The 17,778-nt window shown below is 39.7% G+C and overlaps 1 protein-coding gene across 1 annotated transcript; it reads right to left on the reverse strand.

Annotated features, from left to right (window-relative positions):
- Positions 1–406: 406 nt before the first annotated feature.
- LOC114548064 (zinc finger protein 184) lies at positions 407–15,949 on the reverse strand. Its single transcript, XM_028567758.1, has 7 exons — positions 15,791–15,949; positions 13,441–13,643; positions 12,615–12,716; positions 11,444–11,539; positions 10,988–11,098; positions 8,831–8,954; positions 407–2,579 (listed from the first exon to the last, which is right to left on the reverse strand). Exons 1-7 carry the CDS (start codon positions 15,810–15,812, stop codon positions 595–597), a joined length of 2,643 nt encoding a protein of 880 aa, XP_028423559.1. The 5' UTR covers positions 15,813–15,949; the 3' UTR covers positions 407–594.
- Between the last annotated feature and the right edge of the window lie 1,829 nt (positions 15,950–17,778).

Consider the following 17,778-nt stretch of genomic DNA (forward strand, 5'->3'; position numbering starts at 1 on the left):
ATATATATATATATATATATATATATATATAAAAATAATTTATATTAAAGCCTTTATAACTTCATAAGACGTATGAAGTTTGGCAATATTTTTTAGCACAGAAAATGCATAAATGCATAGTGCCGTTAAGTATCCCCGACCACTTTTCTTTTTCATATTTTATTTACTTTTACAACATTGGATTCATTGAGGATGTTCTTTAACACAGGGTCCCCAGATAAAAATGATTGTATGGCTAGTGAAAGCAAATCAAACTGTTAGAAATTAACTACAAATACAAAGCACAAACACTGAAGACAGCTTGTTGTAGGCAGATTTGGAATCTTACAAAAAATGTCAGATTTGGAATCTTACAAAAAACTATATTTTCTGGTTGTCTACAGAATACAGATTAAAGTCAACATGATTGAATTTTGTGCAGAATCTTTTTAATTTCAGTTTCAAATATCTCATATTCTCAATATGTCAGGAAAAACAGAAAACAAAGACTAAGCAAGATCAGATTTGACTGATCCAAGACGTATTCTTGGAATAACGTTCAAAAGGTAGCAACACACCGTTGTTGAACTTGATCCGTGTTCATACCATGCAGGGTTAATGCGCTACTAACGTATGTACAAGTTTTTTGTGTCTTTGCATGCTGTAGAGCTTGGGGAAAGCTTTACCGCAGATATGGCAAACAAATGGTCTCTCTCCTGAGTGTATTTTAGCATGTGCGTTGAGAAAACACATTCTTACAAAACCCTTACCACAGACATCACATTTATATGGTCTCTCTGTACTGTGGTGCATAAGGACATGCTTCTTCACTTCACAATTTGACCTGAAGTACTTGTCACAGTCAGGCGCAGTGCATTTGAAAGGTTTCTCTCCCGTATGGATTAATTTATGTCGAGCGATTGTTGACGCTGAGAGCATCTTTCCGCAGTACGGGCACGGATGACGGAACAATTCATTCAAGTGTTTGGTCCTCTGGTGTTTTTTCAGGGCTCCTTTTTCTTTAAAGGATTTCTCACACTCCGTGCAAGAATATTTCTTCTCATTTCGAGACTCGCCGTGGATCAACTTCAAGTGCCGCAACAGGTTGGACTTTTGGGAGAAAGTCTTGCCGCACTCTGCACACAGGTAGGGTTTCTCTCTTGTGTGGACTCTTTCATGGGAAACGAGATCTCCGTCGTTTTTGAATCTCAAGCCACACTGAGCGCACTGGAACGGAAGATGACCCGTATGTTTCCACTCGTGTGCGATTAAGATGCGCAGCTTTGATAAAATTTTCGGACAATGGTTGCATTTAAACGGCCTGCTTATTTTATGGATGTTTTCGCAATGCCTGAGCAAGGGCTTAAAAACAGTGAAGGCCTCCTCACAGCGGCTACACTGAAACAGGGTGTGGGAAGCCTTGTGCCTTGCCAGTGTCGCTGCGTCTCGCAACACCTTCCTACACACACCGCAGTAGAGCTCGTTGTGGGTCAGTTTGTGCCGTTCCAGTGAAAGTTTGTACCTGAACGCCTCTTGGCATTTGTCGCATTTGTTGAGATTGTTGGCTTCGTCCGGCTTCTGCGGGTCGACGTGTTGCTGACTGTACTCGAAGCAGGTTCTGTTCAGGTGCAGCTTAAAAGATGAGAAGAGTTTGAACCTGCCGTCGCATCGAGGGCAGGCGTAATCCCCGGTGGGGAAGTGGGTTTTCATGTGAGCCCTCAGGCTTGTATTCACCTGCTTCTTGCATATAAAACACTGGACTTCCCAATGCTTTTTTGGAGTGCTGGCTTTGATGTTGGAGATGCCTGGCTTCCGGCTGGTAGCGGACACGTCTTTAGGACTGACGAAGGAAGGGCCCTCATTTGACAACAAATCACCTTCAGTAGAACTACTGGCAGGAGTCACAAAGGAAGACTCATCAGAATAGTTGGACCATGAATCGGCCGTACTAAGACTACTACTAGTAGTATTATGGCAAGAGTCGTCATCGGAGTAGTAAGACCATGAGTCGTCGTCACTGCAAATATTGATCGGAGCCATATACGAGTCTTCGTCTTCGCTCAAGCTGCTTGGCTCCTCGCGGTCCGAGACGTGTAAAGGAGCCCTGTTGGAGGGTTTGGTTTTCCTAGAAGCTGATTTATAGGCGTATTCGCAAATACTTCTTTTCTCTTCCAACAGAATGCTTTTCATCCTCAGGCCTCTGTTTCGTCTCACAGGTCGAGTCTGCAAAGACAGTGGCGTGTCCAGTCTTTTTAGCAGAACACGGCATTGTTTTAGAAGGCGAGGAGCATCCTCCACTTGACTTTGAAGGAGGCCTACATTTTCTTCATGTCTTGTTATATCTCCCAAAAGCACCTCTGTTCCTTTCCTCCCAGGGGTCCAGTTAGTTCCATCAACCGTTATCTCACTGGTCTGATCTTCTGTGGTTGTTTCCGTGTTCATCTGTGTTGAATGAGACAGCGTTAAAGATTCCTTCTCCAAACCTGATGTACATGACAGCACAGTATCTGAGATGTTGGTTTGTGGTTTCTCAGTCTCAGTTCTTTCTACAGAGGGAAGTTTGAGAGCTGAAAAAATGAAGGCGCCATCCACGGACCCATCTGAAAAGAGAGAAAAAAACATTGTAATAAAATGGTGAAATAGACTAAAAGTCAACAGCCACTGTTAAGTGTCATTGATTATTCAAATTGCATGCTATATGGAATCTCTACAAGCCAGTGGAGACAGTAAGTAGACATCAGAAGTGCATCACTCAGAGAAAGCTCACACTTAATTATTAACTAAAAATATTCAAAGCTGCTTTCATTTATTTTGTTTGTTGTATAGTTTTGGCCACTTGGGGGCAGCATAACAAGCTAAATGCACAGTACTAACATTATCACCCTACAAAGTAAACTTCTGAGTCAGGTGATAATAGTCTGTGTACGTCACTACGAGCCACAGCTTTGACATTACACAGTCCTGTGATCCACTGCTTATATAAAACATACTGATTAGTGCAGGTTTAATTAGTCAGTGTTTAGAGCAGAGTCCTCGGAGGTCTGAGGGCATTTTTAGACAACTTCGTGAATTCTCCTTTTAAGGGTTTTTGCATTTAACCTGATCCCTGTGTGTTTCATATCAAAATGCTCAGAACAAACTCAGCTTTCTGTATAGTGACGCCCAAAATTGTTCCAAAAGATCATTTGGCCATAAAGCAAAATTATTTGTCAAATCTCTTGTGAAAACATACCTACACTCAACTGTTTTGGTGCTTGAAATGAGTTTACAAAAGTCTTGGGTTCACAAAAGTAGCGTAATATATGAATAAAATAGTAAATAAATGTCTAAAATCAAATTTTGTTATATCGCTTTTTAAGTAGGAGTGTTGTCAAATATCGCTTGGACTCGCCGGTGCGTCATTTGTCCTCAGAGGGTTAAAGACATTTCATTCTTTAAGAGTGATTTATTTAAGAGTGGTAAATAAATACCGTTTTTATTTATTTGAACACTGAAAGTGCCCATTTAGAGTCTGCATTGAAGCGATGTCAGTGGAAGAGTTCCACACAGATCCACAGGCGATACAGTTTAAAATGATGGACACCCATTAGACTTCCCAGCACCAGAGCAACGATCTAAGGCGGGCTGAGGGGAGATGTACCTTCAAAAAAGTATAATGGTGAGGAAAACACGTCAGTTTGAGGACGTGCTGACGTGTAAGGTGAGCGTATTGTGTCACTTCCGGTGTTCCTGTGTTAACAAACGTTAGTTTGCTGCTCCGGCAAAAACATACTGAACTCTGCTTTACTGTTTAAATTAGCGGCTATTTGCCTGGATTGCATTTGAATTACAATTGTAATTGTAATTGTAATTGTAAGCTTCACTTACAGTGACTGACTTGCTGAATTTACAATTATTAAAACGCTGTTAGCTACTTTAGCTTAGCCATTAGCAATGGCTAATTCCTCTCCCTCTCCTGCTCTTTCTTGCTCTGTGTGTCAAATGTTTAGCTATTCCTCTGCGTCCTTTAGTGATAACGATACATGTAATAAATGTAGTATATTCGCTGCTCTGGAGGCAAGGCTTAGTGAATTTGAGTCACGGCTCCGCACCATGGAATCAGAATCGTATGCTTCCGTAGCTAGCCAGCACCATGTAGTTAATGCGGACCACCATACTGTAGCTTCTTTAACTTCTGCTAGCTGTCCCCCGTCAGACCCCGAGCAGCCGGGTGAGTGGGTGACTGTCCGAGGGAAGCGTAGCGTTAGAGGGAAGCGTAGCGTTAGATCTAGACCAGGGAGTGCACATGATGACGGTCGCTCTAAACCGGAGCGTCTTCGCCTCTCTAACAGTTTCTCCCTACTCAGTGATACACCCGCTGAGAAGCCAATTCTGGTCATTGGGAGCTCTATACTGCGATATGTGAAGCCGGCGGCCCCAGCGGCTACAGTACCTACGGTCATGTGTGTCCCCGGGGCTAGAGTGGGCGATATAGAAACCCATCTAGAGCTGCTGGCTAAAAAGAACCGTAAATACAGTAAGATCATACTTCACGTAGGGGGTAATGGTCGTAAATCGGAGATCACTAAATTGAATGTTGAGTCACTTTGTGCATACGCAAAGACAATGTCGGACTCAGTAGTTTTCTCTGGACCCCTGCTAAACCTGACCAATGATGAAATGTACAGCCGTACGTCATCCTTCCACCGCTGGTTGTCGGGGTGGTGCCCAGCTAATGATGTGGGCTATGTGAATAACTGGGGGGCGTTCTGGGGAAAGCCTGGTCTGATGAAGAGAGACGGCATTCATCCCACCTGGGACGGAGCTGCTCTCATATCAAAAAATCTGACCGAGTTTATCAGACATAAACCATGACAACCCAAGTTTGATATTAGTAATCAAGGGTGCAGTACTACGCGCCCCCCTGTGCTTCCGTTGGAGCACTCACCCACTCATAGTCTAATAAGCACGGTGTCTGTTCCCCGACTCAGATCGGTTAAATCAAAGGTAAACAACAGATGCGCTATACTTAACAACCTAATTGGAATTAAAATGACTGCAACGATAGAACAAAATAGGAAAATTAGATGTGGACTATTAAATATTAGATCTCTGTCTTCTAAAGCATTATTGGTAAACAAGTTGATATCAGACAATAATAACACTGATTTATTTTGTCTTACTGAAACCTGGCTGGGCCATGAAGACTATGTTAGTCTAAATGAAGCCACTCCTCCCAGTCATATTAATACTCAAATTCCTAGAGGCTCAGGCCGAGGAGGGGGAGTTGCAGCCATCTTTGATGCAAGCCTGTTAATTACTCCTAAACCTAAATTAAATTATAACTCCTTTCAAAGTCTTGTTCTTAATCTTCAACATCCAAAATGGAAAACATTAGAGCCAATTATATTCGTTGTTATTTACAGGGCTCCAGGTCCGTATTCTGAATTTGTATCTGAATTCTCAGATCATGTTTAGTCCTTAAATCAGACCAAGTACTTATTGTAGGTGATTTTAATATCCATGTGGACGTTGACAATGATAGCCTTAGTACTGCTTTCAACTCATTACTGGATTCAATCGGTTTCAGTCAGAGTGTGCACAAGGCGACGCACTGTTTTAACCACACCCTCGACCTTGTGCTGGCATATGGTATTGAAATTGAGGATTTAATAATATTTCCGCAGAATTCGGTATTATCAGATCATTCTTTAAATCACTTTCGAATTCTTACTACCTGACTATATTAAATTAGATAAAAGCTTCTACACCAGATGCCTATCTGACAGTGCTATAGCTAAATTTAAAGAAGATATTCCAACAGCATTTGACTCCATGTCATGCCTTAACATAACAGAGGACCTCTATGTTAACCTCAGTCCCTCTCAAATTGATACATTTGTAGACGGTGCTACGACTTGCCTACAGACGACCTTAGACTCCGTTGCTCCCCTGAAAAAGAAGATAATGAAGCAAAGGAAATTAGCACCTTGGTATAACTCCCAAACTCGCAAATTAAAACAAATCTTGCGAAACCTTAAATGTAAGTGCCGTTCCACAAAAGTGGAAGAGTCCCGTTTGGATTGCCAAGAAAGTCTCAAAACCTATAGGAAGGCCCTAAGAAAGGCCAGATCAGACTATTACTCATCACTAATAGAAGAAAACAAGAACAACCCAAGGTTTCTTTTCAGCACTGTAGCCAGGCTGACAGATAGCCACAGCTCTACTGAGCCATCTATTCCTCTAGCTCTGAGTAGTGATGACTTCATGAGCTTCTTTAATGATAAAATTACAACAATTAGAGATAAAATCCGTCACCTTTTGCCCTCAACTTCTAACGGTTCACCTTTAAACGCAGAGTCGCTAGAAATAACGACTAGTCTCGACATATACTTAGACTGCTTTTATCCTATAGACCTTCAACAATTAATGTTAAAGATATCCTCAGCTAAGCCATCTACCTGTCTCTTAAACCCCATCCCAACGAGATTACTCAAAGAAGCGTTACCCGTGGTAAACACTTCATTACTAGATATGATCAATATGTCCTTATTAACAGGTTATGTACCGCAGTCATTTAAAGTAGCTGTGATAAAACCTCTTCTGAAAAAACCCACCCTCAATCCTGAGGTCTTAGCAAACTATAGACCTATATCTAACCTTCCCTTTCTATCCAAGATCCTTGAGAAGCTGGTTGCTAATCAGTTATGTGATTTTCTACATAGCAATAGTTTATTTGATGACTTTCAATCAGGATTTAGAAAGCATCATAGCACAGAGACGGCATTGGTGAAAATTATTAACGACCTTTTAACTGCTGCAGACAAAGGATTTGTCTCCATTCTTGTTTTACTAGATCTTAGTGCTGCATTTGACACTATTGACCATTCAATCCTGTTACAGAGATTGGAACACTTAGTTGGCTTAAAAGAAATTGCTCTAAGCTGGTTTAAGTCCTATTTCTCTGATCGATCTCAATTTGTTAATGTTAATGATAAATCCTCCAAGTACGCTAAAGTTAGCCATGGGGTTCCTCAAGGCTCAGTGCTTGGACCAATTCTATTCTCCTTATATATGCTTCCTCTAGGCAATATTATTAGGAAACACTCAATTAACTTTCACTGTTATGCGGATGACACCCAATTATACTTGTCAATCAAACCAGACGAAACCAGTCAGCTAGCTAAATTTCAAGCGTGCATTAAAGATATAAAATCCTGGATGACCTATAATTTTCTGATGTTAAACCCTAACAAAACTGAAGTTATTGTACTGGGACCTAAACACCTCAGAACCTCATTATCTAAAGACATAGCTACTCTGGATGGTATTGCCCTGGCCTCCAGCACTACTGTCAGAAATTTAGGAGTTATTTTTGATCAGGATATATCCTTTAATGCCAATCTAAAACAAACCTCAAGAACAGCCTTTTTTCATCTTAGTAACATTGCCAAAATTAGGAATATCCTGTCTCAAAACGACGCTGAAAAACTAGTCCATGCATTTGTTACGTCCAGGCTGGACTATTGTAATTCCCTACTGTCAGGTTGCTCAAATAAGTCCCTTAAGACTCTCCAGCTGATCCAGAATGCTGCAGCGCGTGTTCTCACAAGAACTAAGAAAAGAGATCATATTTCTCCTGTATTAGCTTCTCTGCAATGGCTCCCTGTTGAATCCAAGATTGAGTTTAAAATCCTTCTCTTGACCTACAAAGCTCTAAATGGTCTAGCACCATCATATCTAGAAGAGCTCCTAATACCCTATTGTCCCACTAGAGCACTGCGCTCCCAGAATGCAGAGTTACTGGTGGTACCTAGAGTCTCTAAAAGTAGAATGGGAGCCAAAGCCTTCAGTTATCAGGCTCCTCTCCTATGGAACCAGCTCCCGATCTGGGTTCGGGGGGCAGAAACTGTAATCGCTTTCAAGAATGAACTTCTCTTCTATTTGATAAAGCTTATAGTTAGGGAGTGAGGAGTTGCAGTGTTCACCTAACTGGCCCACCTGCTTCTCTTCATAATTGTTAGATTAATAATACATAACAAAGTAGAAGGAGGCAGGCCAGCCAAGCCCGATCCGGCAGGGGGAGAGTTCTAAGCCCGAAAAAGCTACCTCTCCTTATGAACTGTCACTCTTAGTTACGCTGTTATAGTTACGCTGTTATAGTTCTAGACTGCCGGGGGACTTCCTTCCTTTGACACACTGAGCTGCTCTCTCCTCTCTCTTTCTATTACTATTACTATTACTATTTGTGTGTATCCCGTCCCAGAAATGCTTGTTACTAATCCTAGCTTCTGGGGAGTTTACTCCCCGGAGTCCTTATGTTTTTTTCCCCCAGCGTATTTCCTTGGAGAACGTTGGCACCAAGATCCTGGTTCCAGCTGTCGCCGTGGTCCTGCTGCACTCCCTGCTAAGCTCAGCGGTGCCCTACAATGTCATGCTGCTTCCTGCTGAACCCTGCTGCGTCCTGCTGAACCCTGCTGCTTCCTGCTGAACCCTGCAGCTTCCCGCTACATCCAGTCACTGTTCCATTATTAATGTGACTACTATTGCCACTCTTCATCACACCCCCAACCGGCCCGTCAGACACCGCCTACCAAGAGCCTGGGTCTGTCCAAGGTTTCTTCCCAAGAGGGAGTTTTTCCTCGCCACTGTCGCACTACTTGCTCTTGAGGGAATTACTGGAATTGTTGGGGCTTTGTAAATTATAGAGTGTGGTCTAGACCTACTCTATCTGTAAAGTGTCTCTGAGATAACCTATGTTATGATTTGATACTATAAATAAAATTGAATTGAATTGAAAAGACTGCATAGGAATGAAAGACCAAATAAAGCCATGGGTCATTGAAATGAATGAGTAACTAGAAAGGCTTGCCATTGTGATCCAGCTGGCTGAGGCCTGTTTGATACTGCAGCAGGGTTCGGAGCTCCTCACATTGAGACACAGAGTCCATACATTCTTCCAGAACTGAGGACACCTCGCCAAACGTGGACACAACCTGAAGAAAAGGAAAGGTAGGAAAAATTTTCAAAGAAATGTACTTCTGTAGCAGGGGTCGACAACCTTTTTAATATGTAGTGCCATTTTAATATGTATATCAGTGTGCCGTATCAACATTAAGCCTGCCATCATCTACCGAGCCTGCTCAGGCAGTGTTATTTTTATTATATTCTGTGAAGAACTAGCCAATCAGAGGCAGAGTAGGGCGGGTCTTTGCAGAATGCGGATGGGGAAACACTCAATCAAAGTACCGTAAATAACAGGCAGTGCTCCTGCCAATGGCTGTAAAAGAGGTCATTTGAAATGCGGATAAGAGTGCTCCATAAATGCACGTCATTGTCTAATACAGTTTAAAATCCAACATAGGCTTCATTGTTCCAAAGAAAGACTACATTAAATATTTTGTAATCTCTCCTCTGTGTGAAGAAAGTGACACTGGCTCAACGGCGCTTCTTGGTAAATGGAATTCTCACTGCAAAAAAAGTGTATCCTCTTATTCTGGAAAAAAAGAAAGAAGTCCCAACACTGAAGTTAAAGATGCAGTAGGTAAGTCTTATAAAACTAACTTTCTGTCATATTTGCTGAAACTGACCCTATGTTCCAGTAGAACTACATGAATTATGTAATATAAAAAAAATCCAGCTCCTCTGGCGTGCGATTGGCAAAATTCCACCGCTCCTGGTTGATTTTCTCCAATCAGGGCCACAGGGGGTGTCTATCTGCCTGTCAATCACTGCTCAGGCACGTACACGCATATAAGAGCGTTCTCCCCTCCCCGCGCACGAGCTGCAGAAAGGTTTCCCCAAACTCGGGTGAATATTGGAGTGGCTTTTCAGAGGTGGCGTGAGCTGCGGGATTTTAAAGATCTGAAGAACGATGCAGATGTAGCCACATTTCTTCTCGACAGGTAACATAATTACCATGAATGATTTATCTTTCACTTGGTTATTAGTAGTCAAAGCTACAAAGCTACGTTGGTGAGGATAATTGTAACGTTTGCACAGTGGTCGGTCAGATATGATGCTGAAATGGCTAACGCTAGCCTGCTAGTTAGCATCGTTTTACTGTTGGTGAGTAAAGTTAACATTGTGTTAGTGTTATTGAAAATGTTGTCTGACATGCCGGCAGTTCTGTCACACTCCCTTGTGTGGGCGGGGCTTAGGAGACGGTTTGGGCTGCAGCAGAAAGGGTGGAGGGACTGAGAAGTTGTCGATGTTCAAATTTGTTGGCAAAGTCCTGGATCTTCACAATCTTACCTACAGCAGCTTTAAGGCTCACGGAGATGATTGGACACACTCCACCTTGAGAGGATCCGGTTCATCCTTAAGGACAAACTAATCTGATTTTACAGGTCAAGCCGAATCCTGATCGCAGTCCGGGGTGGGTTGGTGTGGGTAGGGATTTGGGCCTAATTTTCTTCCTTAAATATGTTTATGTAACAAAGAAGCACTGTAATAACATTTTTGGAACTTGATTTTTGAAATTAAGCTTCATAATAAAAACAACAACAAAGTAACAAAATACAAATACTTTGTTACTGTATTTAAGTAGAACTTTCACGTATCTGTACTTTTCTTCGTCATTTATATTTCACTTTTCCCCTCAGCGTTGTTGTTACTCTTTACTTGCAAAAAAAAGGTTTTCGTACGTTGGAGTGAACAAAAAAATTTAAATTCTGTTTCTGTTTTTCTTTTTGTTGATGTCAGACTTGATATTTAAGAAGGTGTGGAAACCCTGAATATTATGCTTCACTATAAGGAAGCCACAATAAAGTTCATAGTTACTTCTAATTAGTGCTGGCATTTAATGTCATAAAATTACTTTTGATACTTAAGTACAGTAAATATCAGATACTTTAAGACTTCTACTCAAGTAATATTCTAAAAAGGTGACATTAACTTCTACCAAAGTCATTTTCTGGTAAGATACTTGTAATTTTACTCAAGTATTGCTTTCAAGTACTTTATCCAAGACTGGTGATGACCGACATGACCCTAGATTGTAAACACTTTAGGTCTTTTCTTTATGAACCTGTTGGAAAGTTTGAAGAGGAAGAAACTGTTCGAGTCTGGACAGAAACATCCACATCAAGGTGTGAAGTGCGTCATCATAAGTTGGACCAAACTCTTCAGGGAAAACTTTCTGAAAGACATGACAATACATGGTATAATATTTAGTTCCAAAAACTACAATGTTACTCAAGTCATTAAAGAATCAGAAATACAAGATTTTAGACAAAGACACAAGATTCAAGGGCAATAGTCTGACTTCAATATACAGAGAGACACTGAGTTGACATTAATTCAATACACATTACAGTTACATTGGAATATATTGTTGTCATGGACAGGAATACACACTCAAAGCAAGGCTCACTTCTACAATGCTGTGGGTGTCATTGAAACAGTGAATCTGGATGACCTGTCAGCTATTCATCTTGATTTTTTATAAACAGAACAAATGTAAAGGTGTGACAGTAACACTGACCTGAAAGAAGTGGCCCCTTTCGTCTGGATTTTTCAGCAAGTTATACACTAAATCCACAAATTTGGAGTGTGGCCCTTCCATATTTGCAGCACCAGCCTGCATAACATGACATGAGCATTATAAGGAAGCTGCAGGGTTCAAAATGTACTTTTTCATCCACCAGCCTGATGGCTAGTAAACAGGGTTCAAAATTAGCAACATTACCAGCTAAGTACTGGTAAAAGTACTACATCAAACTGTTCTCAACATAGTATTATACAAATCTAAAGACTAAAGAAAACATCTTGGTTCAGATCCTGACAAAAATCATACTTTAATCATTTTAATTTTAATATTTTTTCAATGAAAATGAGAATAATGACACAAATCATTCCCTCCAACATCGTGAATCATATCGCAATCGCAAGATCGGTCAAAATAATCGCAATGAGGGGCCAAGTTAGCTCAGTTGGTAGAGCAGGCGCACACATATACATATATATAGAGGTTTACTCATCGACGCAGCGGGTTCGACTCCGACCTGTGGCCCTTTGCTGCATGTCATTCCCCTTCTCTCTCCCCTTTCATGTCTTCTGTCCTGTGGAATTAAAGGCCTAAAATGCCCCAAAAAATAATAATCGCAATGAGATATTTTCCTCATGTTGTGAGTGAAGCAAAATCTAGCAGGAACTTGCATAGTTTAGTGCGTAACTTTTTGATATTAATGAACATCCGTTACATTCAAGCCATTGCCAAATGAGTTGCTACAAAGCTAATTAAGCCTATCAGCTCCACACAACTCTCTCTGGATTTCTCAGTATGACTATGTTCAGAAGATTGTGGTGTCCGGTGACTTTCCCGCGCAGAAACTCAAGTGAAGATAATGACCTCTTCTGAAGAGTCCATCCATTAATCCTCCGTGTCCTCCTTGGCTACTAGTAACTGCATTGAGGGGGAGGGGTGGGGCAGTGCGCAATCACGGAAGGCTTGTATCATGTAGACGCGCCGACAGTGTTGCTGTAATTACTTATAATTCCTCATGGGGGAGACAGAAACTACGCACAATATATTTAACCACCATTTGGCTGGTAGATGGTGCTCATTTTGAACTCTGGGTGCATGGTTATTTTTAAAGACAACTTTATCTGATTTCTTACAAAGGAATAAAAAAATGCCAACACATCAGACTCACCTCCATTGCCCATGCCTGGCTAAGCGTTTGCACTCTGTCCAGGTGTGGCTGAAGCAGCTCCCAGCCAGATGTAGCTTCACACTGACACAGCTCCAGAATCAGCTACAACCACAGAGCAACATGGTTTCAGAACCACGGTGGCAGAAAACACTTCCTTTAGAAAGATCTCATTTGGCAGTTCCTGCCACAGTTAACCTTTTCGTAAGTTCAGCCAAGTCTGTAAGCTTTATACGCATTACTACATTTACTTCTATTTTTATTGAACCAGTCATTTTCCTAGTGACGAGAAAATTAACAGGTCATTATAAAATAGAATTATCTTGAATGTATTTCTATCTTGGAGAATTCAGACACCAAAGCTGCCTCACAGGTATGAAAAAGGACACCATGTTAAAATTAGGGCTGCACAATATATAATTTTTTTATCGTCACTGCTATCAACTGGCACAATAAACACATCGCAAAAGACACTCAGAGATTTTAGTTGAAAGAAAATATTAGTAGAAAACTGCACTTTTATATTTAACTGTCATTCTGTTTTAGTGCTGCCTTTTATATTCAATTTAATGATCAATTTGTTCAATAAAAGAAAGTTGGAAATGATTTCCTTTCATTAGTTTAAAATCCAACAAGCAGTTTGTTGTATTTTAGCAGAATGCTGAAAGCAGCAGAACTGAGTACACTGTTTATTTATGGCAAGTTATATTGTTATCAAGATATTCAACAACGTTATTGCATATTTTCCTGATATTGATATTGTGCCGCCTTAGTTAAGATTTAAACCCAAATCCCCAGCAGTTCCTATATGACGGCTGCGCCTCCTCACCCGTGCTCTGAGGCCCAGGAGAAGTTGGGCCTTCTGGCGAGTGCTGAGTAGCTCTGGAACAATGTCTGTAACCATGGAAACAAACTCCTCGAGCATCCCATAATCGGCCACAACTTTCTGCTGGACGGTCTGCCAGATGGCTGCTGAGACCAGTCGTATCGGGGGGACCAGGAGTCTCAGAGCAGCGATGGGGAGAGGGGCACCTGCATGGAAACAGCAGTGGGTTATCTTAACACTTTGTTAGGGCTTTTATTTTAGGCCAGGGGTGTCAAACTCATTTCAGTTCATGGGCCACATCCCCCTAATCTGATCTCAAGTGGACCAGACTAGTAAACCTCTCCAGAAAGATCAGAAACGTTATCTGCCTCAGAGTTTCTTGTCAGCTTGATGTTGGCAAACACAAGTAGCTTCTGCTACGACAGAGTTCTAAATGTCACTGTAGGAAAAAAAATGATGTTACGGACCCGGGAGAAAGGGGTAATATTCAGAGAAAATACTCTCTCTGAGATCAAAGTGGTAAATTTGGATTTGGAATTAATTACTTCTCTGCAATTTCCACACTTTGCAAAGTCATCCAGTGGACCTTATTGGACCCTTTGGCGGGCCGTTTCTGGCCCACGGGCCCTATGTTTGACACCCCTGTTTTAGACCCTTTTAGACCAGCTGCAGCTTTAATAAACACATTATCAGCCTAAAAGGACACCAGATGCCCAAAGTGTGTACATTTCAACTTCTAGGTATAACTTCCTTCAAGACTGCTAGAAGTAGGCTGAGTATCACTGTATATTTACTTGTACACCCATGGTTGAATGCACTTATTGAATCAGAATCAGAAAAGATGTGTTGCCAAGTAAGTAGCACTTGCTAGGAATTTGCATTGGTTAGGTGCATACATATAAACATATTTAAACATGAATATAAAATAAACAAATAATAAATACAGAAACAAATAAGACATAACTAAATAAGATTAAGAAAGAAAAAAGAGGATGCATGGATTAGTGCAGGATATGCACAAATATATGAGTGATGTGCAAAGTTTAGGATATAGTTTGTACAGAGGACAGGATGTAGGATTAGAGTCAATGTCAGTGGGGGTCCGGGCCTTGTTGATTATATATCTATATATACACACAGTATCTCACAAAAGTGAGTACACCCCTCACATTTTAGTAAATATTTAATTATATCTTTTAATGGGACAACACTGAAGAAATTACACTTTTCTACAATGTAAAGTATTAAGTGTACAGCTTGTATAGCAGTGTAAATGTGCTGTCCCCTCAAAATAACTCAACACACAGCTATTAATGTCTAAACCGCTGGCAACTAAAGTGAGTGCACCCCTATGTTAAATTCCCATAGAGGCAGGCAGATTTTTATTTTTAAAGGCCAGTTATTTCATGGATCCAGGATACTATGCATCCTGATAAAGTTCCCTTGGCCTGTGTGTGTGTATGTGTATATATATATATATATATATATATACACACATATATATATATATATATATACACACATATATATATATATATATATATATATATATATATATATATATATATACACACATATATATATATATATATATATATATATATATATATATATATATATATATATATATATATATATATATATATATATATATATATATATATATATATATATATATATACATATATATATATATATATATATATATATATATATATATATATATATATATATATATATATATATATATATATATATATATATATATATATATATATATATATATATATATATATATGTATTATTTGTCAGTCACTTTTAATCAGTCAGCTAAATAAATGTAATGCAGATTTTCTGGGTTCGCGGTTTACTTTTTAGCACTTCAACTAATACTTTAACCCTGTCCTCCACTTCTTATTTAACTGCCAGTAACATGTCTGTCAGTAACATGTTCACACCAGAAATATTACCTTTATCATCTGTTTCTATTGTTCAAACTCAAACGGTCATTTCTAGGGCTCAACAGCTAAGACAAGTTTCCTTCACTGTTATCATTTTAGAGTATATGGTATGAGGCTTCTTCATAACCCTAGCCGAACGTTATGTTTAACAACCATAAGAGCTGGTTATGTTTTGTAGCAACACAGAATATTGTTGTGTAACGTTAACTTACCTGCAAAAGAAACAAAATATGAGCAATATTAGCTAACGTTATATGTAAACTAGACGGTAGGCTATATGTTTTCCTCAACAATAAAACAAGGTGAAGTGTTTTAACGTTAGCTATTAAGTCAAACTCAGTGTTTCCGAGAGTAACGTTAACGTACTATAGTGAATAGTTACTCCCAATTACCCTTTGAAATATTATCTTCCATCCTGTTCCTCTTCTGCACTCAGATACCGTACGTTCTGGCATGTGTGAAGATATCCCATGGATGGGATGTAGTTTTATATATGTCAATGGATGTAGAGCATAGACAGTAGAGGCTAAGTGGTACGACTGTGTTTTTCTTCCGGGTTACCCGCACGGGAACGTTTAAGGTGCCTCGATGGTTCCCAGTTCAAGTCCCGACCAACCCACTTCCGCGTCAAATGACAAACAAACGTGTTTTAATATCACTGGTTACTAACTTTATATATATATATATATTCCAAGGAAGGAGAACATGATCGTAAAGACCCTTTACTGGTGTGACCATGTTCGATCTGAAATAAAACGTGCACTTACATAAACTTGTTTGTAGCCGTTCAGAACCCGAACACACACAAAATATTGTAAAGGTGGACTTCGACGTCTACTCTAAATGCGCTCGTATTTATTCAGAATACAGATAAACAAGGCATTTTACAAATCCACTTCAAAAATAGAGCTTTTGCCTCACGTCGAGCATAAAAACAAAACCTAGGAGCTTCTACATAATAAATCAACATAAAGAAGACAATCAATTTAAGAGAAAAGAAATAAAAAGGACTATTTCAAATTAGCTTTTGAGTTTCAAATAAAGATATCAATTTAAGGCCTTTTTTTGTCCTTAACCCGTTTCAATGACTTACACAAAAGATTTATCTCATTCTTCCAATGGATCAGGGAGGGTTTGGTCTTAAAATATCTACATTTATGTATAAAATGTTTTCCTAATAGCACCAACTTGTTGCGAACAAAATCTACCTTCTTATCTTCAATAAAAACACCAAACTGAAATTAGATATAACTTTTCCTTATTTTTTTAACCCCTAAGTCTCCAAATTCTTTCAACACATATTTTCTTCTTATTGGGTTAGGGTAATATTCCTTTAATATAATATTTCTGATAACTTCGATGGTACATTTATAGTCATGGAAATCAATTCCTTGGATGCAGAGCAGCTTCAGACCAGGAGAAACTTTGGAATACCTAATGTCTTCTCTCACCAGTGATTTTAAAGACATTGGTATAGCTTTCGACCATTTATCATAATGCTTGACATTACATTGAAGTTGATATTTCTCACAAAACTCCTGTAACAAGATTCCATTACCGTCCATAAAATGAGAAATTGCTCCAACTGGAGTATTGTAGAGGGGTGGCAGTAGCTCAGTTTGAGGGAGTTGGATTGGGAACCGGAGGGTTGCTTGTAAAGTTCCCATACGGACCAAAGTACGGAGTGTGGATTGATAGCTGGAGAGATGCCAGTTCACCTCCTGGGCATTGCCAAAGTGCTCTTGAGCAAGGCACCATACCCCCCCCCCAACCGCTCAGGATGCTGGTCCAACACTAGCAGACCACTCACTCTGGCATCTGAATAGGTCCTGAGCGTGTGCGTGTGTGTATTTCAGGCCTGTGTGATTTCTAACAGTGTAAATTGTAATTTCCCCAATAATGTATTTTATACAATTAAGTTGCATATTAAACTGGGCCGAATGGATGAAAAGAAAAAGTTATGTTTTAATGTTAAACATACATTTGGAAGACAGTGAATCCTTAAATGCAACTGTTTGGCTATCATAGTGGCTACCTTACCTGTAGTAAGCTTATCTTCAATGTGTAAAAAAAAAATGTGTGCCAATTTATCTTTGCTATTAATATGTTGGATTCATATTAATATTTATTTTCAGACATTTAAATTTTTGAACGAAGAAACTGTCAAAAACATTTTTTTTAAACCCCTGTACTAACTCTGAGGACCCCCTAGGGGTCACTGACCCCCTGCTGAAGATCTCTGCATTAGAGGAAACTGTACAAACTGATGAATGTCCTTGAGTTTGTTTTCTGAAATCTCCAGCAATGTTGTAGGGATGCACTGCTAAATCAGTGGAGTACTTTTTTTAACATCATTGTAACCACAGCATTGAGACAAATG

The sequence above is a fragment of the Perca flavescens genome, chromosome 21 (assembly GCF_004354835.1).
Source record: "Perca flavescens isolate YP-PL-M2 chromosome 21, PFLA_1.0, whole genome shotgun sequence".
In the NCBI taxonomy this organism is placed as follows: Eukaryota; Metazoa; Chordata; class Actinopteri; order Perciformes; family Percidae; genus Perca; species Perca flavescens.